This window comes from Strix aluco, chromosome 2, assembly GCF_031877795.1.
Source record: "Strix aluco isolate bStrAlu1 chromosome 2, bStrAlu1.hap1, whole genome shotgun sequence".
NCBI classification, from domain to species: domain Eukaryota; kingdom Metazoa; phylum Chordata; class Aves; order Strigiformes; family Strigidae; genus Strix; species Strix aluco.
The window spans coordinates 114,964,474-114,984,771 of record NC_133932.1 but is presented as its reverse complement, the minus strand read 5'-3'; the positions used below and the strand labels follow the sequence as shown (position 1 = coordinate 114,984,771).

General features: G+C 39.3%; 1 protein-coding gene across 3 annotated transcripts in view; it reads right to left on the bottom strand.

The window, feature by feature from the left end:
- Positions 1–20,298, bottom strand: part of FLT1 (fms related receptor tyrosine kinase 1) — a 115,352-nt gene that overhangs the window by 88,194 nt on the left and 6,860 nt on the right. For all 3 annotated transcript variants that reach the window (XM_074815916.1, XM_074815917.1, XM_074815918.1), the window contains exons 2-4: positions 11,078–11,174; positions 10,561–10,781; positions 1,211–1,335 (exon numbers count right to left, since the gene is read on the bottom strand). In XM_074815916.1, the coding sequence (XP_074672017.1) occupies positions 1,211–1,335; positions 10,561–10,781; positions 11,078–11,174 (443 nt within the window). The remainder of the gene's footprint in view (positions 1–1,210; positions 1,336–10,560; positions 10,782–11,077; positions 11,175–20,298) is intronic.

Genomic DNA, 20,298 nt, shown 5'->3' with positions numbered 1-20,298 from the left:
GTTCCCGCTTTACAACATCTACCCTATGGAAAGCCAAGCCTCATTTACTTTTGATTCTATAGACACAGAATCTTGTGCATCACCCATCCCGATGCACTTCTTGCAGGAGAACAGTATGTGTATACACACACATACGGTAACATCCTAGGTCAGATTACTTTCTTTTCTCTGCATTTTGCTCTTTCATGTGATTTAACAGGTGGAAACCAAGAGGCAAAATCAGTATATTAGCAAAGCAGCACTGGATAGAATTTGTAAACCTCCAGGTCAAGTTAAAACACAGGAACAAGACTGTGGCTGGTGTAAATCTCAAAGAGGAATCAAAGACTTGTATTGATCTAGATAAACATCTTATGGTGGTATTGTTTGGCAATTGCATATTATTCTGTAAATAGACAAATTTCTTTTCCTTGTAACAATGATGAACATTTATGCCACTATATACAGAACTCCCTTTATTTAGAAACAAAACATCACTGGCATGTCTACCTAAATTTTAAGCCAAACAAAGGAACTTTAAAAAAAGAAGCACCATAGATACCGGCTACTTTATTACATATGTGTATGTCAGTTAGCTGTCCGTGTAACTCTCAAGGCACCTAGGAAAGAAATGGTTTCCCCAAAACATGAAAAATATCTAGCTTTTCTAAAACTGGCCTCACTATCTCAAATTCTGCACAAGTTTCCCTACAAAGAGAAGCCATCCCTTGTCTGATGAGTGCATTCATACGTAAAAGGAAGCAGCAAAGTTGCTGGTGGGAGTGAGGTAGGGCAAAGGCTTGCAGAGATCCTTGTATAGCCCCAGAAGGTCTCCAGGGACTGCACTTACTGGCTGTTCCAGAGGACAGAAGAGGAAAGGGGAGGAAGGGCAGGGGAAGAGGTGGGAGGAAATCTCTTCTCCTAACAAGAAATTCCTTCCTGGGCTTAAGAAACCTTTGTTAGTGAAGATTTAATAAAATGGTATGAAAAATTTAAGTTTCTTCAGAAAATTCCTATCCGGTGTAAGAGGTTTGATGAAGCCCTTCTGTGGGATATGAGATGAAGCATCCACAGTTGAAATATTTATAAACACACTAACACCCAGAAGCCTTGTTTAAGAAATACTAAATTGTTTAAATATTTCAAAAGCATTACAATAGTTGCAAACAAACAAACATACAAAAATTATCATCCACAATAACACTTTCAGAACATGCTTGGATTGAGGTACCTTTTTTAAAGTAACAGCAATGTTTGGTGCTGTTACTCTGCATGGAATGACCATTTCTCTTCCCACAGTCATGTGTATTATTTTAGGTATATCACTGTGCATCTCTACAAATGGATTGCCTGTATCTGCAAGAGAAGGAAAAAAAAGGGTTAATATCTGAAATCTTAAAACAGCATATGGAAATTGTAACGGTGCATACAGCCTTGAAAAACAGACTAACCCTGTCCATAGTGCATAGACAAAGTCCTCAAATCAATCTTTTGCTTACTTTTATCTAAACAAGTTCAGCAAAGTATTATTAAATATTTGAAAATATCACTCAATATCAATTGCAGTACTTTGGTATCTCCTTTGAAATCCAGGACAGTTGAAGTACATTTTTCTTATTACAGCATCATCTCTACTCCTGAGATATGTGTTTCTTATTTCAGGGCATTTTTATTTTATTATCACCAGCAAAAGAAATTATATGGGAAGCGAGGTAATATTCACTTATCAGGAAACCCCTACGCAGGACATGTTCTCTCTGAAAGGAAATTGATGGGAAAATGACACACTGACTTCACCAGAAGAATCTACTGTGATTATCCAGCCATATTTTCAACTCTGAGAATATGGACTAGCAAGAGTTAATTATTCTCCTCCTCCCCACTATCACAATACCTATATGTCTCTTTTTTAAGTGACAAGGTAAATGAAAATGCCAGGAAAACACTAATTCCTTTTGACTCAATAACTAAAGCTTGGCAGAGTAATTTACCGTCCCTTGAACAATCCCTTTAACAAAGGGCATTGTCATAAATAGCTTGCGCTGGGAACAGGGAACATTGCTGCTGCTGCTATTGTTTGGACCACTTAACAAAGAGGGGCTCAAACTACAGGCTCTGGCTCCAAATCTTCTTTGCAGGTGTTCAAATCTGAAGGTTTGGTTTGACTCACATCGCAGATAGACTGCCTCAAAATTCACATAAGGTTTGGTTTTTAACTCTTAAAAAAGCGGAACATTCAGATCTTAATTGCATGCTTATCTACAGTTCTAATGTTTTTTCAGGCAAATCCTACTATTTTCGCTTGGTCAAAAATCTTACAAATAACAATGGAAATCTTTCTTGGATAAGAAATGAGTAAAGCTAGCAAGAACTGACCCTTTAAAAAACGTCAAATTGTAATACTTCATTTAAGTGTTCTGATCCCAGGCTTCTGCATGTTGACCTGTGTTCACTCAAGTAGTTCTTCAAATACATTACTTTTGCTTCTCTTTCAAAAGTATGATCTGCACTTTCCAGTGTCATAAAACTGTTTTGCCCTTAGGAACTTCTTTTCTTATTATATGCAATAATATTTTTTGTTTGAGACATCAAACAGAAAGAGAAACAAATTCTATTCTAATTTATACTGGGGAGAATCCTAAGGTAGAGTATCTCAAATATACCCCAGGATACAGAAAAAGTTTTGCTAAAGAAGTTTAATGAAACTGTTACATAAACTTTCTGAAATGAAAGCCACAATGCTTTATTTAATAATAAGTGTTAGATCTCGACTAAGATCGCAAAAGGAACTTATGAGTAATAGAGGATGCGTATGTAATAAAAAATACCCTAAGGACTTGTTAGGCTGACGTTTCCTCTGCAGTACGATTCAAGGAAAGACCAAGAATGAACCTGTTTGTAGCATGGTGAAAAGAACCTTTTTTGTTTCAGGGGCTGCAGCCACAGAAGAGGTCACCTACCCCTTAACATCACCAGACAAACGGATTTACTACTCCCCAAAGACTCGTTCGTCTTTGTCACAAAATTAAGAGCTCCTGCCCAAAACCAGCAAGCTTTGCAAAGTAGTTTCCTGTATCATAATCTCCAGATCATTACAAGTGTGAGGAAGAGCTGTTCTGGGGACTACCGGTGCTGTCTGCAGACACAGTGTCACCACTGACTAATGCCAATATCAAGGCAGTGGGGGCTGTGCGGCTCAGACCTCACAGGATTCCTGCCCATCTGAAGGCAGGGACAGGAAACAAGCACAAAACACCACATTGGCTTTTTTTTCTTCTTCTTTAATGGAAATGCATGTTCGTGTCTGGAGAAGTCAACGAAGTGCTCTATAAAAGTCAACTAAACACCCTGGCTGCTCTTAGTAGGCTTTAAAGCTCAGTCACAGCCCTTCTTGGTACACTCCCCGCAGTGGTACGCCAAGGCGTCTTCGTGCCCCCGCTATTCGCGTGCAGAGCTCCCATTGACATCACCGGGGACTTCCGCCATGGGCTGGAGGGCAATCGATGGCCCCAAGTGCTCCAAATGTCTTCCTGCTTTTGATTAAAAGAAATACGCATCATGTTTCCTAGCACAGTTTTGTTTTCATAATGAGTGTGGAGGCTTTTCCTGATTCCCTTTGATTTTATTCTCCTTCCGTCTTAATGGCCATAAGGGGATACTCTCAGTGCCTCAAGACCAGAATCTAGTGCAGGCTTTACCAGCCTGGATCAGGCAAAGCCGAACCCACAGCAGCACCAGGGCAGGTTATGCCATCGTATGCCAACGATGTAGAATCCTTCTGTGCCCCAAATAATAGCATTCCTTGCTTCTTTTTTCTTCTATCCCTCCCATCATAGCCTTAGCTATTGCCAGCAGCTCCTGCTACATTTCCTTCCAATTCCTTCCTCAGGCAAGGTAAATGCCATCCTTCCCTGAACAGCTGGCTGCCAATGCATCTGGCATGACTTAACCTCCCATCAGTAGTCTTCTGGGACAACTTCACTCACTTTTACGTTCAGCTCTAGACATAAAAGGAATGTCATGGATTGACCTATCTTGAAGACCACATCCAAGTTACACATTCAGCTCCATCAGGATTTGGAATGGATGATTTAAGATGTTTGACCTTGTTTTTTGAATCTTTTTTTTGTTCTTCAGAGCTATCTGCAACAGTAGTGAAATGTAAGATGGACAGCCAGAATATTTGCATATGCTAAAGGTTACTTTAAATTCAGTTTAGTGTATTTTTAAATTGTGCATGGAATTAATGACTGTGTGCTGGTTTGACTGTTCCTTACGATATCTCCCAGTTACAGTCAACATGAAACCACAAAGAGCATTCATGAAATCACAAGATCCATGAAGGTCACTTGCTATATTGTTAAAGAACATAAATAGCAGCTTTTTTATTAAGCTGGTTGGCAGCCAGATACAAACTTGATAAGAGACTTAACACAAGCAATTATGTCTGGTATCAGTAACCTGTCTAGGCTATTTATGGGGTTTGCACAAACAACTAAATTAGCCAACACTGAAATGCCAAATTCAGAAAAGATGGAGAGGTTCTTTATTTCCACAAGCTTCCGCTACTGTTCTTGGGTTTGGTTTTTTTTTTAATAATCTGAGCTATGTATGTCAGAGTACTTACAAATACATTTGCAAGAAGAAAAGTCTCTGCAGGAAAATCTGAGCTCCTTGAAATCTCTGAAACTTTGTCCTTTGAAGTTCTTCGAAAATACCTACTTGCACTTGGCTCATCATTAAGACTTTTTTCAGGCTAAAAGAGCCAAAACAATTCCCTCACATTCACATAACACCCTTTTCCCTCATGCATGTGAAGAGGACCAAAGGTTTTACTACAGTACAGACACACAAACTTCATTAAAGTTAATGGGCCAATTGCCAAATTCCCCTTTCCATTGTAGGGATTCACCCTAACCTTATTTATCCCAGCTAAATTAGTAGGACTGTTCAGAAGCAATTCAAGGAGAACCCACCAAGAGAGAGTCTCATCTCACTTACACATCTAAAATATAGACATTTGTCACTGAGTTAGGTGACCAAAATGTTAGTGTTGTCACTGTGGAGAAAGGGGGAATTCTGCCACAGGACTCATCTGACCTGTTTTAGACATCTCTTTTACAATGCGATGAATCATGCCCTAGGAAATGCACCTATTCCACTTGCTCACATGTAAGTGTCTATATTCCTTAAGAAAAAAAATCCCATTCTGTATGTCTGGAAGAACAACACTTATCTGAGAGAAGGGCTTTTCCACTCTTCCCTATTCTTAGCCTGTAAAATACTACTCTTCAAATAGAAATGATTTCCAAACCTTGAAGGAAGACTTGAGATATAAATTAACAATCACAGAAGTCCAGGAAAAAAACAGAAAGGAAAAGAATAGATCTGGAGCACATTCAGACACAAAGCATTGCTAGCATAACTGTACAGTGATTTTTAAGCAGGGTTTGTTTGTTTTCCTTTGGGGCTAGTTATACTATGCTATCATTGATGTAGGTCCATAACACACCTAAAACATGGTTAAAACTCTTAAGGAAAAATATTCTTACCCACATTATTTAGGAAATCCACACTAGAGCAATTACTATGTTCAGAAAGCAATCTCTAGAAAGGCTAATGGACATTAGGAACACTTTTTCAGATGTATTCCTCCCTCTTGATGGTTCATCTTGGAAATGTATTTCTGTTTCAGTAGGAGCTATAAGCCTTGATGAGGACAAAGGATCTCAGAGGGCTTAGCGCATGGCCTTTGATGCTGCCAAGGCACCCACACGTGCTCCACTCAACACAGTGTACTATAATGCAAAGTCCATGTACACGTAATGACAAAAGCACAGCAGTTATAGGGGATTGACGTCAGCAAGTCCTAGAGGGCTCTGTTTTGTAACAGGAATCTCATTAGACACTAAAAATGTGTCTGCATACTTGATACAGCTGTAGCATAGTTTAATTTCAACCAGTTTCCTTTTCATATCAGAAGCATTATCATATTATTGACTCTGACAGTGTAAGCCCAAACCGTACTGCTTATATGTTATAACTGTGCCAAAAGCAAAGACAGAAAAAAGGCACAGGGGAGGAAGTTTCCCAGGCCTCAGCAGGTTCTTCTGTCAGTACCTTGTTTCTGAATAAGAAGAAGAAAAAGGAAAAAGAAGAAAATCTCCCTTTCAGGGAGTTTTGTCTTACTGCTTTTTTCACCTGTTGAATTATTTTGACTTCGATGCTTCTGATCTTAAGAGACCCTTTTGGGGAACTCTTTTGATGTCTTCCCTGTTCTGCAGCATAGTACCTTTAGGGTTACAGGAGTCAATCCATTCAAGCTAAATCTTAAAGTCATGTCAGTTCTGGGGCTGGATCCAACTATCTGTCAACAAGTGGACCTCCCAGGGAGATGCCATACGCTCAGCACTTGCTGAATACAACTCCAGAGTTTGAAAAAGCACTCAAAACCCCAGATGTTTTGGCACTTCAAAGGCTTACATTTTGAACCATTCACTAATGCTAAAACACTTCATTTTGGACTGTCCAACCTGAGACACATCTCAAGTCAAATATCCAAAACTAGTGAACATGTTTTACATTCTAGGCATTTGTGAGTACAAGTACTCTCAGGACTTGTACCTTTCATTACTCAGCTCTGATTTGTCTCACCTGACTTAAATCATCTCAAAGCAAGACATCTATTCTAAGCTTGTTCTCCAGATTCCTTGTAAAGTCAGTGATGAGAAACACATACCAGAAGGTCCTTTTTTCTCTCTGTTAAGAACAGAAAGAGAACAGACAACTGACTCAGCCTAGAGGTCTGATTTTAAAACAGAGTATTTTGAATGGTGCTTGATTGAAGTACCAGTACATGTCTCATTTTGCAAGGAAAAGTATGTGATCGGAAGACATGCACAGCAGGAGTTTGAGGAGAAGGAGAACATTGACTAAGAAATGGGCTAACACCCTAAAGCCAAGTACAGCCTCACTTAGAGAAGAAATCTCTGTTGCAGCAGAATTAAGACATTACTCTTGTATACTAATAGCTGAAAGCTGTCTTCATCACGGGAAGTAACAACACTTCAACTTGAATCAAAGTTTGTTTAAATTCTTGCAAAAATCTAACCTTGATATATCAATGTAATTGAACTTATATGCTTTTCCTCTGTCATACCATGGGAACAACTGATCAAAGGCAAGAGATGATGAGAGTAGAGAATGAAGAGAACTGTGCATTTTTGAAGAAAGTGAACGAGCCCCAGCAACTGGAAAAGAGTGTCCTGGAGATACCAGAACAAAGGCAGGCAGAAAGAAAAGCCTTTAGCACTGTCCTCAGGGAAATCTATATAGGTTTCAAAACAGCCTGCTGATAATTTGATGTTTCTTAAATGTCTTTATTCTGTAATTATCTCTTTTCAAGCAGAAAATTCCCCATGCCTCACTTCAATGTACACAGTGAGTGTTCATTACAAATCTTTCCATTTTACTACTAAGCCGCAGCTGCGTAACAAAACAAAAGTCTGAGCAGTTTCAGGTCTGAGACAGTGGAGAAATTGGCAAAGAGGCTTTGCTTCATTTCAGATTTTTCCCATGGCTCGTGGTGGAAGTCAGGCCATCAGTTTTCTTAGAGCAAAGTCCAAGACTCTTAAGAGAATTCATTTCCCTTGCTTGATGTCTCAATTCCTGAGCTGTGTGTGGTCAAGAGTTGCTGCGGCACACACTCTGTGCTCACTCCTGTGTGCAACTCAGTAGTGACCTCTCCAGCTGAAAGAAGGATGGTGTCAAGACTAGCTCCAGCAAGAGAAGTCACCAGCCTGCCTGTTCTTGATCACCCGAACTCAGCACTTCAGAAATGCTTCAAGTCATCCTGGGGCATGTGGGACTTGCAGTCTCCTTCTCATGGTCCTGCATCTTATGTTTGTCTGTAGAAGCTCATCTTCTGCTATAGCATACACTCATTACTGAAGCAAAGGACTTACTGAGTTTATTGTCTTTTTTTTAAAAATCCAGTTCATATTCAGTATCACTCTAATTACGGAAATGAATAACATTTTTAAAACAATAAGTGATGACTTCCTGTACAAACAATATCAACTTTCCTGATTTGGATTTTATGTTTGTAAATAGCAACTATTTGTTCTCATCTGCAGCATGCTAAGACATGGGAAACAAGCACCTCAGTGATCCACATGGAGCTAATATGGGAAATGGACTGACACAACGTCCTGCCACAGGAAACAATACAAAACTAGGAGGGACCCAAATTTTACAAATGTTTATTTCCTAAGCACCCACAAATTCGTTTAAAACTAAGCTCAAGAAAGGTAGTCTTCATGGAGGATTTTGTTACCCCCATCTCACCCCCACTTGAGCCAGATAATTGAATTTCATGCATGTCCACAGAAACAATGACTCATATTAAGATATTCCTTAAGTATTCTCTTTCTAAATGCTAACGCTACACTGACCAGAAAAGGTGAGTTTTGGTACTCAGTAACGTGTTTCTTTTCAATCTACTCAACAATTCTTCCTGAAATTGTAAATTTTTGGAGGACTAGTATACCTTTCCCCACCTTAGGGCAGAGTGACACTTTCAACAGGCGTTAAATGAACAGTTACTTTGCAGCCACCCTAGTTATCAGTAGTTTGCCCAAACTCTCATACGTGCTTACCAGGACACAATCAACACTTGAGCATTAAGAAATTGGTTTTCAATCAAAAGGATCACCAAATTCAGAAAATTAAGATGCCAAAGAATTCTGAGCTTGATACAGGTTTGTGCCTTAAACATTTTACTGGGTTTTGGCAAGTAAGATAGGAGAAGAGACATCAACATTTAATGACAATGTCCTTGAAAAATCAACAAAACCGAGACACCCAGGCAGTCTTCCTTAACTGATTACTGTGGGGGAGAGGGGGGCAAGGGGCTGTCCAAAAACTATTTCTCCAATGATATGTTTCTCTTCCATCACCATGTGAATTAGGCAGATAACCTTGGTTCACATATGTCTAATTGAGGATCTCTTTCAGATGCGAGTAAGCTACATACAACTTGGGAAGCGGTGAAGAGTTAGAAAGACTGGTTGTGTCTTCCATTTGTAAAAATTCAGGATCCAGAAAAATTAACACTTCAAACAGGAAAGAGACCAAGCAAACGTAAAGGAATCTCTTATATCGTAAAGAGGGTTTAGCAGACAGGTTCGCAGTCAGAGTCACAACCATCCCTGTTCTTCTCATGTGGTGAATGGAGACAATTGTGGGTAGATCTCAGATAGAGATGACATGCAAGGTGGGAGGTTCAGGAAGGTCCCATGATGGGAAACTTGCAAAAGTCATCCAAGAAAATCATAAGTTTTCCTAGGCAGCAGGAAATATTGGTCACTAAATTAATAACATGCTTTGGTTATGTTTTCAAGGATGCATCTGTAGTTGGATATCCAGTGAATTATATGAAAATAGTTGGGTGAGAAAAACACTCTGTGTTATATTTCAGATGAAGGAAAGCAGGATGAACAACTTGAATTATCCAATAATTCTCAATAAAGCAACACACAATAATGGGGGGAGCTATCTTATTTTATATAACTGTAGTGAGAGGTCCACTTCATTCAGCTTTTTCACAGCACCAGTCCCACTCTTCATGTCACAAAATGAAAACAAAAGCTAATTCACTCTGATGTGAACTCATTAGAAGAAGCAGACACGTAATTTGGAAAACTTCCAGTTGCACATTCTCTGTAATACGGGCTTCCAAAATCTGTGAATCCTGATATCTTAATCTATTCATTTTATTCTGTAAAAATCAAGAAAAACTAAAATATAAAATTAAATTAAATCCCTAAATTGTTTATAATTTCTTCCTTTATTATTGTGTCTATTGAATTCAACTGTTCTGAGAAGTGTCTGATTAATATCCTGGAAGAAAACAGGATCAGAAAGCAATTTCTGTTATAGTCTAACTGACCTAATTCCAACATTTCCCATACATTACACAATACTTGTTTGCTGAATACAATTCTGTGTTTAGTTTGATTCCATTTATTTTAGATTTTTACAATCTGTATTATGTGGACTAGAGAGTACATTTTTGAATGTGACTTAACATGAAAATAGTAATTTTCTACAGCATGAGATTATTCAATGATCTGTAGAGACAGCTTTGGGATCCTTCAGCTGCCTAGAAATCTATACTCGTACACAAACAGGTTAAAGTGGACATTGTACCAGATACATGGTTTTCATCAGTCATCATCCAATTCTATAAGATATGATTTCTCTGATACCCATTTCAGAGATTCACTTCTAGTTTACTTCCATGTGGAGTTCTATTTACTCTAGTAGACTGGTTGGATTGGGTCTTTTTCTGTCTTCATTTTTTTTCCCTAACAGAGAAAACACTAGCAGTTGTATTTTCAAGCTCTGAGAAAACAGTTTTTATACATTAGTTGGTAAATTATGATGACATTTTGCAAGGCTGAAAATATAACTGATGTGAAAAAAAATCAGCTGTATTTAACCACAGCTGAACTGCCTTATTTATCCACTTTGCTGTATTGAAGTGCAAGTACCAAGAAGTGTTAAAAAACATAATCTTACCGTTAATAAATACATAGACCGTAGATTCCTTCTTCTTTTTTGCTGGACTTGTTGGATATTTGCAGCTATAGTTTCCAGTGTCACTTGCTTGAGTTCTGCTCAAGGTCAGACTGCTGCAGGACTGCTTCCCATTCCTTCCACAGGCATATTTAATTACTTTCAGCCTTTTGCTATCCTTACTTAGCGTTTCAGGCAAAGACCATGAATGAACCATTTCCCCCCTGCAAATACAGATAAGGAAGCAGAAACAATTATGTTGGGCTGCAATTATATAGCTCCAGTTCCCAAGCTTTCTTTTTTATTATATCAGGCTATTTCTGGGGTTCTCTTTTATCTTGTTTTCCAAAAACAACAACAGAAACAACAAAGAACTATTAAACAATCGCCATTGAAGTTCACTCCCCACCTTTCCCCACAACATAAGGTTTCATTTTTGTCTAATTTCAGTTCCAAAAAAAGAAAGTGTCAGGTGTATGAACTCCCAGCCAAATTATTAGAATCAAACTCAGCTGGTTACCTGCAGGTGAGATTTAAATTCTGGCCTGCTTGAACAACGTGCTGTGTGCCATTTATACTCAGCTCAGGAACTTTTAATTTTGATCCTGAACTAGAACCTAGAAAAACAAAGAAAAAAAAACCAACATTAACAATGACAAATCATCCTGTTCCCAGTCCACTCACATTTATGATGCTATACTGGAAGAAGAAAGCAAAGAAAATGGGGTGCCCCCTCACCCCACATGTTCTCTTCCTCAGAGCAAAATCCTGCTCTCAAGACTCACATAATCTTCCACAAGAATTACTCAGGAAAGAAAGTAGGGAAGAAAGCTATGCAAGTTTTGGTCAATGACTTTGCTCTCAAGTTGTTGACTGAGCATACCATGAAGAAAGTTCAGGACCTTGCAGTTACACATCTAACCAAGGAAGCATGAACTCAAGCACTGCTGGCTGCATTTCCTTAGGAAACACCACCATGGCAGCCCCTTCAACGGGAAGGGCAGAAGTCAGCTGCTTCCATGGCAAGAGCCACGTATTGAGCTCTAAGATACTGAAGTCTCACTCAACAACCTTCTGCAAAGCTGGAGGTGCTCTGGAAGGAATGAAGGGGGATTAAGGATCTTCCCTTCCTGACTGAAGGTCAAGCACAGTTACCTATGGTCCCTCACTAGCTGCAGGCTTCCTACCAGTGAAGTGATGTCAAAAGGTAACTGGACAGCTCTACAACAAGATCAAGGCACCCTCCAGACGAGATCTGCTGCTTATTGAGAAAGCAAGCATGCCAACATGGCCCCAGTTGTGGCCAGACCATTCTGGTATGGGTGAAACTCTGAATGTCAGTATAACATGAGGTGGCTTAGGAGACTTGAAAATGTCAAGGCTGGCTCCTCACAGGCCATGTGAAGGTAATTTTTAGGAAGTCCATGAAAAAGCCCCACGGTCAGAAGATTGGACGAACACCGGACCTTCCCTCTCATCAAGTCAGCAAGTGCTGCAAAGGCATAATGTTTTATCTTTGCCCCATAATAGGCTATGGCCACAAAAGCTTTCATGGCAAGCAGACAGAAATGCATGCCTTAAAGAAGAAACAGTCCTTGATCCATCCCATTGCCCCTTCACTGACAGCAAAGTGTTCCAGAAGCTAGGAACATAACAAGAAAATATTTTGAAACAGTTGAAGTTGAAAACCAGTTTAAGTCTAAATCTGGACCCAAGTGCAGTTTGTGAAGAATTCAGTGTTGTGAGAGAGGAGCAGGAAGTACCCCGGATCACTTTACTCCAAGAGAAAGTATTTCTTTGTCAACTTACAAGAGAAGCAGCATCACGTAAACAACGGTAATGCAGATTTTCCACTAGAACTCAGCCAAGTACAGTTTCAGTTTAGCTATTTTAAGCGTTCCAAGAGGTCCCTGCCACAGCCAAATATGAACAGCTGTATGCACCAAACATAGTAGAAATACGTGAACCTTATTTGACTGCTGTGGATCACCCACTGGAAAGGCCTCCGTCATTGGCTATAGAAGCAACTTTTGTACACCAACTCCATCCGAGACCAGCGACTAAATTTCTGATGTATAAACCCTCCAGAGTCAATGGCTGCTCCTAATTAAGCAGCTTTCACCCAGTAGCAGACGTAGCCTCAGATTAGAGGCTGAGTATCAAAACTTTGTTCTCAGATGTGGACTTGAAGTCCTTCAGTTTGAGAAAGGCCTAGGAGCTAAGTCTCCACTTTTGGAGAGAGATGCTACAAGTACAAGGATTTTGTACAAAAGGTAAAGAGGCACTGGCCTCATCTTATGGTTTTGGGGGTTTCTTTATTTTAAGGAGCCAGCTGTGCTCCATTTGTCAGTATTTCCTACTGATTCCCTATAACATTGGTGAAGACAAGAGGTCTAAATCACCTTCTGGGACTACCTAGCACAATCCATGAAAAGAGGCAAATAACTGATTGGGCCTGCAAAACTGTTTGATAGAGGTCTTCAGAGACATGTTCTCTTCCTTAGCAATATAGGAAATGTACACCGTAGGAGTTAACTAACTTTTAACTAACCTTTGGCATCTAAGTTCGTTACATTTATCTGCTTTTTTCTTTTTAGCCCTCTATATCTTATTTAAGCTGTGACTTCAGTAGTTTTCCTGTATATATTATCATCCATCCCTATTCAAGACAAGATTTTAAAGGGTACACTTAAACATAGACATAAACTAAAGTATAGCTCACTCGAACAGGCTTCAAGCAAGGGCATAACAAGTTTTCAGAATAGAGTGGTCTTCTCAACTGCACCACAAATATAATCAGAAATTTGAATGGTGATACTGTACAAATACACAGATTTTCTCTGTGATTTGTCTCGACAATCATACTTCTAACTAGAAATTAATATATTCTGACAGCTGTTGAGAGGGGAGAAAAGACATGCAGCAATTTTTTGAAGAAGCAATTTGTTATATGATACATTGCAAACATACGTTTTTCTCACCTACCGTTTATGAAATGCTGGGTCTCCCATGGAGTTCACTGTACTTTTATGGGATAGCATCCCACAGATGCTTACAGTCAATAAGTCTACTCATTTGCCATTCTGAAATAATGTCCCTGAAGCTAAACACTGAGAAATTGAGATAAGACATTACAAGAGCTTAGCAGCTTCTTGAAGAGCAACCCAGATGCTTTGGTTGAGAGTGTCTGTCAATGTCCTCCAACTAAATAATCTGACAGTTTCATGAAACTACCATGTTCCTGTATTTAATTTGTATTCCTCTTGTCATCCCAGAATTGGAGGCTCAGATGATCCCCCAAGAAGGCAATGTTTATATCCAGCTTTATGATTCTTAACTTCAGGGGGGAACCTGGCTGCAAGTTTCCCCGAACTGCTCCTTATTTCAGGCTCTAGAAAAGCTGAAAGAATGCAACGGTGTTTACAAACAGTTCAATATGTATGAAAAAACATCAGTAGCAGTCTGCCAGAGGAACCCATCAGGATCAAAGCCCAGATGCTAGAGTTGCAACACTCAACCCAGTTGTTAGAGAGCAACATGTAGGTTGCTTCCAGTGTAAAAATGATGGAAAGGTAGAAAATCCATGTGAGTGACAGGTGCTGAGAGCAAGGCAGGAGAGCAAGTCTGCAGTGCCTCGTCATGACTGTGGTGCTGAGTGTTTGGCTTTGCTCAGCACTGGCACCAGCACCCTATCCAGGAGCAAAGCCAGCCATGCAGCATCATGCCCATGCCTGACCCATGCTGAGACCAGGAGACCAGCCCTGGTAATGTAGGTTGCTGTTGTTTTCAAAGTCTGTCAAAGGTGAAGGGCAAGAAACCATTATAAATGTTGCAAACTTTTCTCTTGATAACTCTACAGTGTTATAAGCAAAGATGTCCACATGAAAATCTCAATATCTATCTTAAATTAAGCATATAAAACAAGACAGCCTAGAAGCCCGTATGTCAGAAAATCTGCCTCAGAGTTATTAAAATTAAATTAAAAAACCCAACAAAACCCCAGATCTTTTCACCTCACCCTGCAGGCAAAAAAGAAACCCATATATACTGGATACATATTCAATCTGTTGCACTTTTACACATATTACATATATCTAAAAGACACCACAGTATTTGTAAATATTGTGAGTGGGATCTTAAGGAGTGCTTAGTGTTTGACTAACTTTGCTCCCATTGATATAAACCAGAGTTTCATCTGATTGATTTCATTGATTTCAAGTACATTTTAGACACTTAACTCCAGTAGTTAATCATAATAATATTCAAGACCTAACATCAGTGTATTTGGCATGACATATCAGATTTGTTATATATTCATTTATTTAGTTTTTCACTGACAAAAATCTGAAGTAAAAGATCTTATTTCGAGCCAATATTGTTGCTTTGACAAGTATGTGCAACAATGCTTTTACCAGCAAGATGCTAAGTCTTGAAGAAAAATAGCTTTTTTTGACATCCTATCTATTCATGGGTCATTAGCTTCCTTACGTTTTTAAATGCTTCAGAACTGATGCAGAGTACAAATGAAATAGAGTTTGACATGTTTACCAGAAAAGAAAAAGGAAGGAGAATAGCAGGGACATTCCTACTGTCAATATTTAGAAGCGGATTATGCCTTCTATGTACCTTCTCTGGGCATTTTACTTGACACTGTCTTTTCTGAAGGGTCATGGCTCAACAGGACGCATTCACTTATCATTGTGCCTGTCACTAAGCGACCATCAGCAGCCTACCCTCACACTGACCTACATTGGGGGGTGCAACTTCTTTTCATGTGACAACAAGAGAACTAATTAATCCTGATAACTGAGGAATCTCCTTCCATAGGGAAAGGGATGATTTTTTGGGGCATATTCTATTTGTTTCAGAAGGCTTATTAGATACATGTGAAAGTCAGTCAACAGTGTTACTTAATTAATGAGCAAACATTAATTTAGATTGCAAAAGTTAGCCATTCTGCCTAAGATAAGGGAAGAGCAATTTTTTTTTTTTTTTTTTTTAAGAAAGCAGAGGGTATAATCTGTAATTTGCCAGGGAACAAAAGAATAAACTTCTTCAATTATTTTCTGCCTTACAAAAAAAGGTGATCCTCTTCCTGAATCAAGTAAACAAAAATTTGAATGATCTGTTAACCAAAAACATTGATTACAAGTAATTAAAAAAAAAGATAAAATAAATGAGCATGCATATATTTTTCCAATATGATACGGGGGTTCAGTTCTACAGACAAATGAGTAACCGTGCACACATGATAAACCTTTCCAGTTATTTCAGCTAAATCTTGATTTCTCTTAAAAGGATAGATCTGCTGAACTCAAAATCAGGACCATGTTCTGGATTAGTATCCCCATTCTGGTATTTTTCAGTTTCTACTTTTAAATTTCCTTTTATACACTGTGAATTTCTGCTACCTTTGACTAAAGAAAGTAATCCCAAAAGCTAGCTTTATGGCATAGTTAAAAAAAGATATGATATATTAGAAGTTATTAGAAATTTCCTTGAAGTTAACAGGTATGGTAGTTTTTTACTTTTAACATCTTATTAATAATTTGAGGCTGAGTGTCTTCCAACCACTCCAGTTATCCTGAACATGTTGACTAATCTTTTTTCACCTGCACAATGAGAGGTTAAGGAGAATGATCAGTTTATCTTTGCAACTTCAGTGTATACAAAGAATCTGACCTTCTGGGTTTAAAGTGCCATCTGTGGGCAATAAAGTTATCCATCATGAGTAATTGTTTCAGTCATTGTTGGATTTGCACGTGTTTTAAGGCTTGTTAAACATAACCCACCCTTTGTGGTTTTTAACCATCAAATATAATTTCCTCCTGATTCAAATATATTCAGCAAAAATATATTTTGTAGAGAACACTCCTGCACTGGAAAGAGAGCACATGTGATTTCTGAATAGGGTCTTCACATCTCTGTGCTTCTTAAAACATGGGTCATTCAGTTCAAATGCAGCCCAGGACTTTACGCTTGCTTACGAGCACTTCCTTATGAGTCATCCCATCGAAGAGAATGGGAATACCCACAAGTGTGCAACTAATAAGCAATTGCAGAATCTGGTTGAAATGCTTAGGAGCATGGTAGCACCCAGCCGGTTGACCTTCAGTGAGTCTCCAGTGAAAATAAGCTGACTCTGATCTGCAGCAGCTCCTAAGTCAGAACATGGCTACCTGCTAACCTCATATGGGATAAATGGCTTTACTCCATTTTGCAAGGAAACCTGGGATATCAGTAGTTTTCTCTATTTCAGAGCTCTTCTTGACAAGCTATTGTATTACCGTCTCTTCTAAAGGTACTTCAGGCTATTCTGTAAGTAAATATAACTATTTTTTTCAAACAGTTGTACCTATCCAATTACATCATTACACCAAATTACTCTACTTTAAAAAAGAGAGAAAAAGGACTTTGTGGTCAACCCTGAAGAGCCATTTAATGTTTTGATTTACATCTGACCATAAGGAGGAATGTTGACCAACGGGTCCTCCTAGTTTAATCAACACTGAGATTCTCATCAGCATCAATACTTGCATATATAAGACAGGCAAACTTTTAGGTAGAGTTGTCTCAAAATTTGGGTGGTGATTGCAAAAAAATTATTTTTTTTTTCCTGCTCAAAGTGTGAATGTCTGGCCCGGTCCCACCACAGGACTAGAGTGAGAAGGGATTACCCTGGATAATGAAGCTTTCTACTTCTGTGACTGCTGGGGTCTGGGAAAAACTGCTACTGGAAGAAGACACTCTTCTATCTCCATGGCAGAAATAGCCCCCATCTCATCTCTGTCGCCTGCGTTTCTAGTGCTCAGGCACAGGCAATGCAGGCAGCGCAGTCTGGTTCCTGCATCCAGAGGTAAAAGTACCACCTCCATTGCCTGTACTTAGAAACAGCCTCCAGGAAAGATCTACAGTGCCACACCTGAGCCACCCTGAGATTCAAAGCACTATCTCCAGGTCTTTCAGATGCCATCTAGGTCCCCGTTCTAAAGGAAACCTCACAGTCCTTCATATATATAATTTCATACCACTTCTCTGAAGCAAATCCAAGCTTCACACCTGAAGTCTGCAGAAGAGAAACTAGAACAGCTTATCCGTGAGAGAGCAAGGATGTGTGCTTTTGTCCCAAGCTGACATTGACGGTCGTCCAGATGAGCAAGCTCATGATCTGAGGAAGCAAAATGTAACCACTATTTCTGTCAAAACAGAACTTTGAAGGGCAATTAAGGGCCATAGGGACTTGCAAGGGTTAACAGACATAGGTCTTTGGACTGCAAGGTACCTTTGTCGGGATTTCCTGTTGGCTCTTGTGCAAAGAGAGGCATCGTGTGTGCTGGTACATAGCTGGCAAACAGAAACACACTCGGAGCAGAAGAACCAGCTCAAGCTGTCTCACTCCTCAATGGATCTATCACTCACACATGCCTCTGTTTGACTGAAATGTGTTCTTGTTTGCTTTCAAGATCAAGAAAATTGTTGGAAGCTATTTACTTACAGAGTACACATTGATGCATAAAAGTCATCAATTCATAGGTTCATCCCTTTCAGATCCAAAAGGGACATTCCGATTATCCAGTCTGATGTTCTGCAACACATGCCGAGTGATTTCTAGATCAAATACTTAAGTCTGATTAATCTCAACTACAATTTAAGAATTTAAAATACCAGTAGGACATAACAGCCTGCCAAGGAAATGGATAGATTAATGGATGAGAACACTGGACTGCTGTATGATACAGCATTGTAATAGAGTCTGAACAGCATAAGGCTTATCACAGCAGGTTAGAAGAGTCCTAGGCAAACTGTAATGCCTTGACCCTGACTCCATGCCCTGGAACTAAACATGGCACCAAACATAAGCAGGGCAAATGGATATGCAGCTGACCAAGAAAGGCCTTCACAGGCACAGAAAGATGTGTGTCTATTATTTGAGCAAGGGTGTTCTTCCCCTCTCAGTTCTGGATCTCAGAGCAAGTCATAAGAGTTTATTTACAATCTGTATGCGCTTGCTGTCCCTAGACGTGTATACACACTGATATAACATTAGATGCTATAGAGGCAAAGCAAAACACCCAGTAGCTAAAAATAAAGCACGTACAATTCTGATAGTACTTCATTAACACCTCTGAGCAGTACACAGTATCATGCCAATATGGTCAATAGCTGTAAATGTAAACAAATATGTATTTCCCCAATAACTGCCAAATGTTTTGCCAATATTTTCCCTAGCTAAATCAGGCTGTGCTTACAGAAGCCTGTGGTAAAGTCATTTTATTAAAGAGCAGGGGCTTTTGTTCATTTAAAAATTTAGATGTAGAAATGTAACAACCTGAAATTACAGTTGGTTATTTGAAGTAAATCTGGCTCCAGTTACTACCAACTGAAATTACCATTTCCCATCATACCTGGGCAGCCAAGGCCACACAGTTCAGCACGCTGTGCCCATGCAATACCTGCTTGAAGGCACTTGCTTCACCAGCTCATCAGAAGATTGTCCTGTCTGCCCTAAAGTCACCAGGTGACTTTTGTGCATGAGCATGGGCACTTTACATAATGCCAATTAAAAATAAATTTCAAAATTTAACATTCAGAGAACCTGAGAGGAAAAAAAAAAGAATAATCTTAGTTTCCTCCTTTATCCATCCAATTTTAATAACTCTAGAAACTTAGCATCTGAAATGAGCACCTTTGCTACTATCTAGCCTGGTGAAGGTGCTCATTTCATTAGCTATATAAGGCGAAAGCAATTACAGAGAAGAACTAAAACCAGCCATAATTGTAAACTTTTTATTTCCCATTGGGCATATAGAATTGAAAATAGGAATCCAAATGTACAGTCTAATGCCTCCATTATGAACCCTCATGGGATCACCACTTTAGTAAACCACACCAAGGGAGCAAAATGCACATATATATGGTGTGTGTTGAGAAAAGCAAGAGAAATATCACAGTTGTGTCCACCTTACTCTGGTCTTTGCTCCAAGAGAGTGAACACCCAGCTTAAAAAAAAAAAAAACAGGTCTTGCAAGAACGGGTTATAGCAGAGCTGAGCTGCAGCGATACTTTCACAGCCACACTTGGCATAGGTCTGTGTGGCTCACATACCCCTCCATCTTGATGTGCCTGTCCTGGCCCCTATGGGGAGACCCTACTCAGGCCATTGCAGATGAGAAGTGGTTGTGAATCCATTATCCACCCATCCAAAAGTGATGCCATGTGATCAGCCACTGGCGTTCACCCAGGCGCATGATTTTGCACCTCCACATACAGCTAAGCCTGCGCTGCTTATAGGAGTGTAGGTAGCCCTACCCATATTACGTCTGTGAGCCGTCAGATCTACTCTATCACTTCATGTGTTCTAATTCCACTGTGACAGATCCCAGCACATAATCATCATTTCAATATTTTTTGAGAAAAGTTTTTCCCATTAACTAGCCTAGCAGGAAAGTATTGATACGGTACAAAGGCAAAGCAAGTACATTAAAAACAGACACAAAAATAATTTAGAATTCCTATATAGAGTAAGGAGGTACATTTTCTTGACCAAATTAGATTTCTTTAACAACTTGATACTTAAGATTTGCTATAGATTCCCTGGCAGGACAAATTAAGCAATATAATAGGATTGAATTGAAAGACTATTTCATATAGACAAGCTGCATACCTGCCAGTAACCTGCCAGCTCACAGGCCTGTCAAATGCATCTGGGACTGTACTATTCATTAAGCTGTGCACACAGGA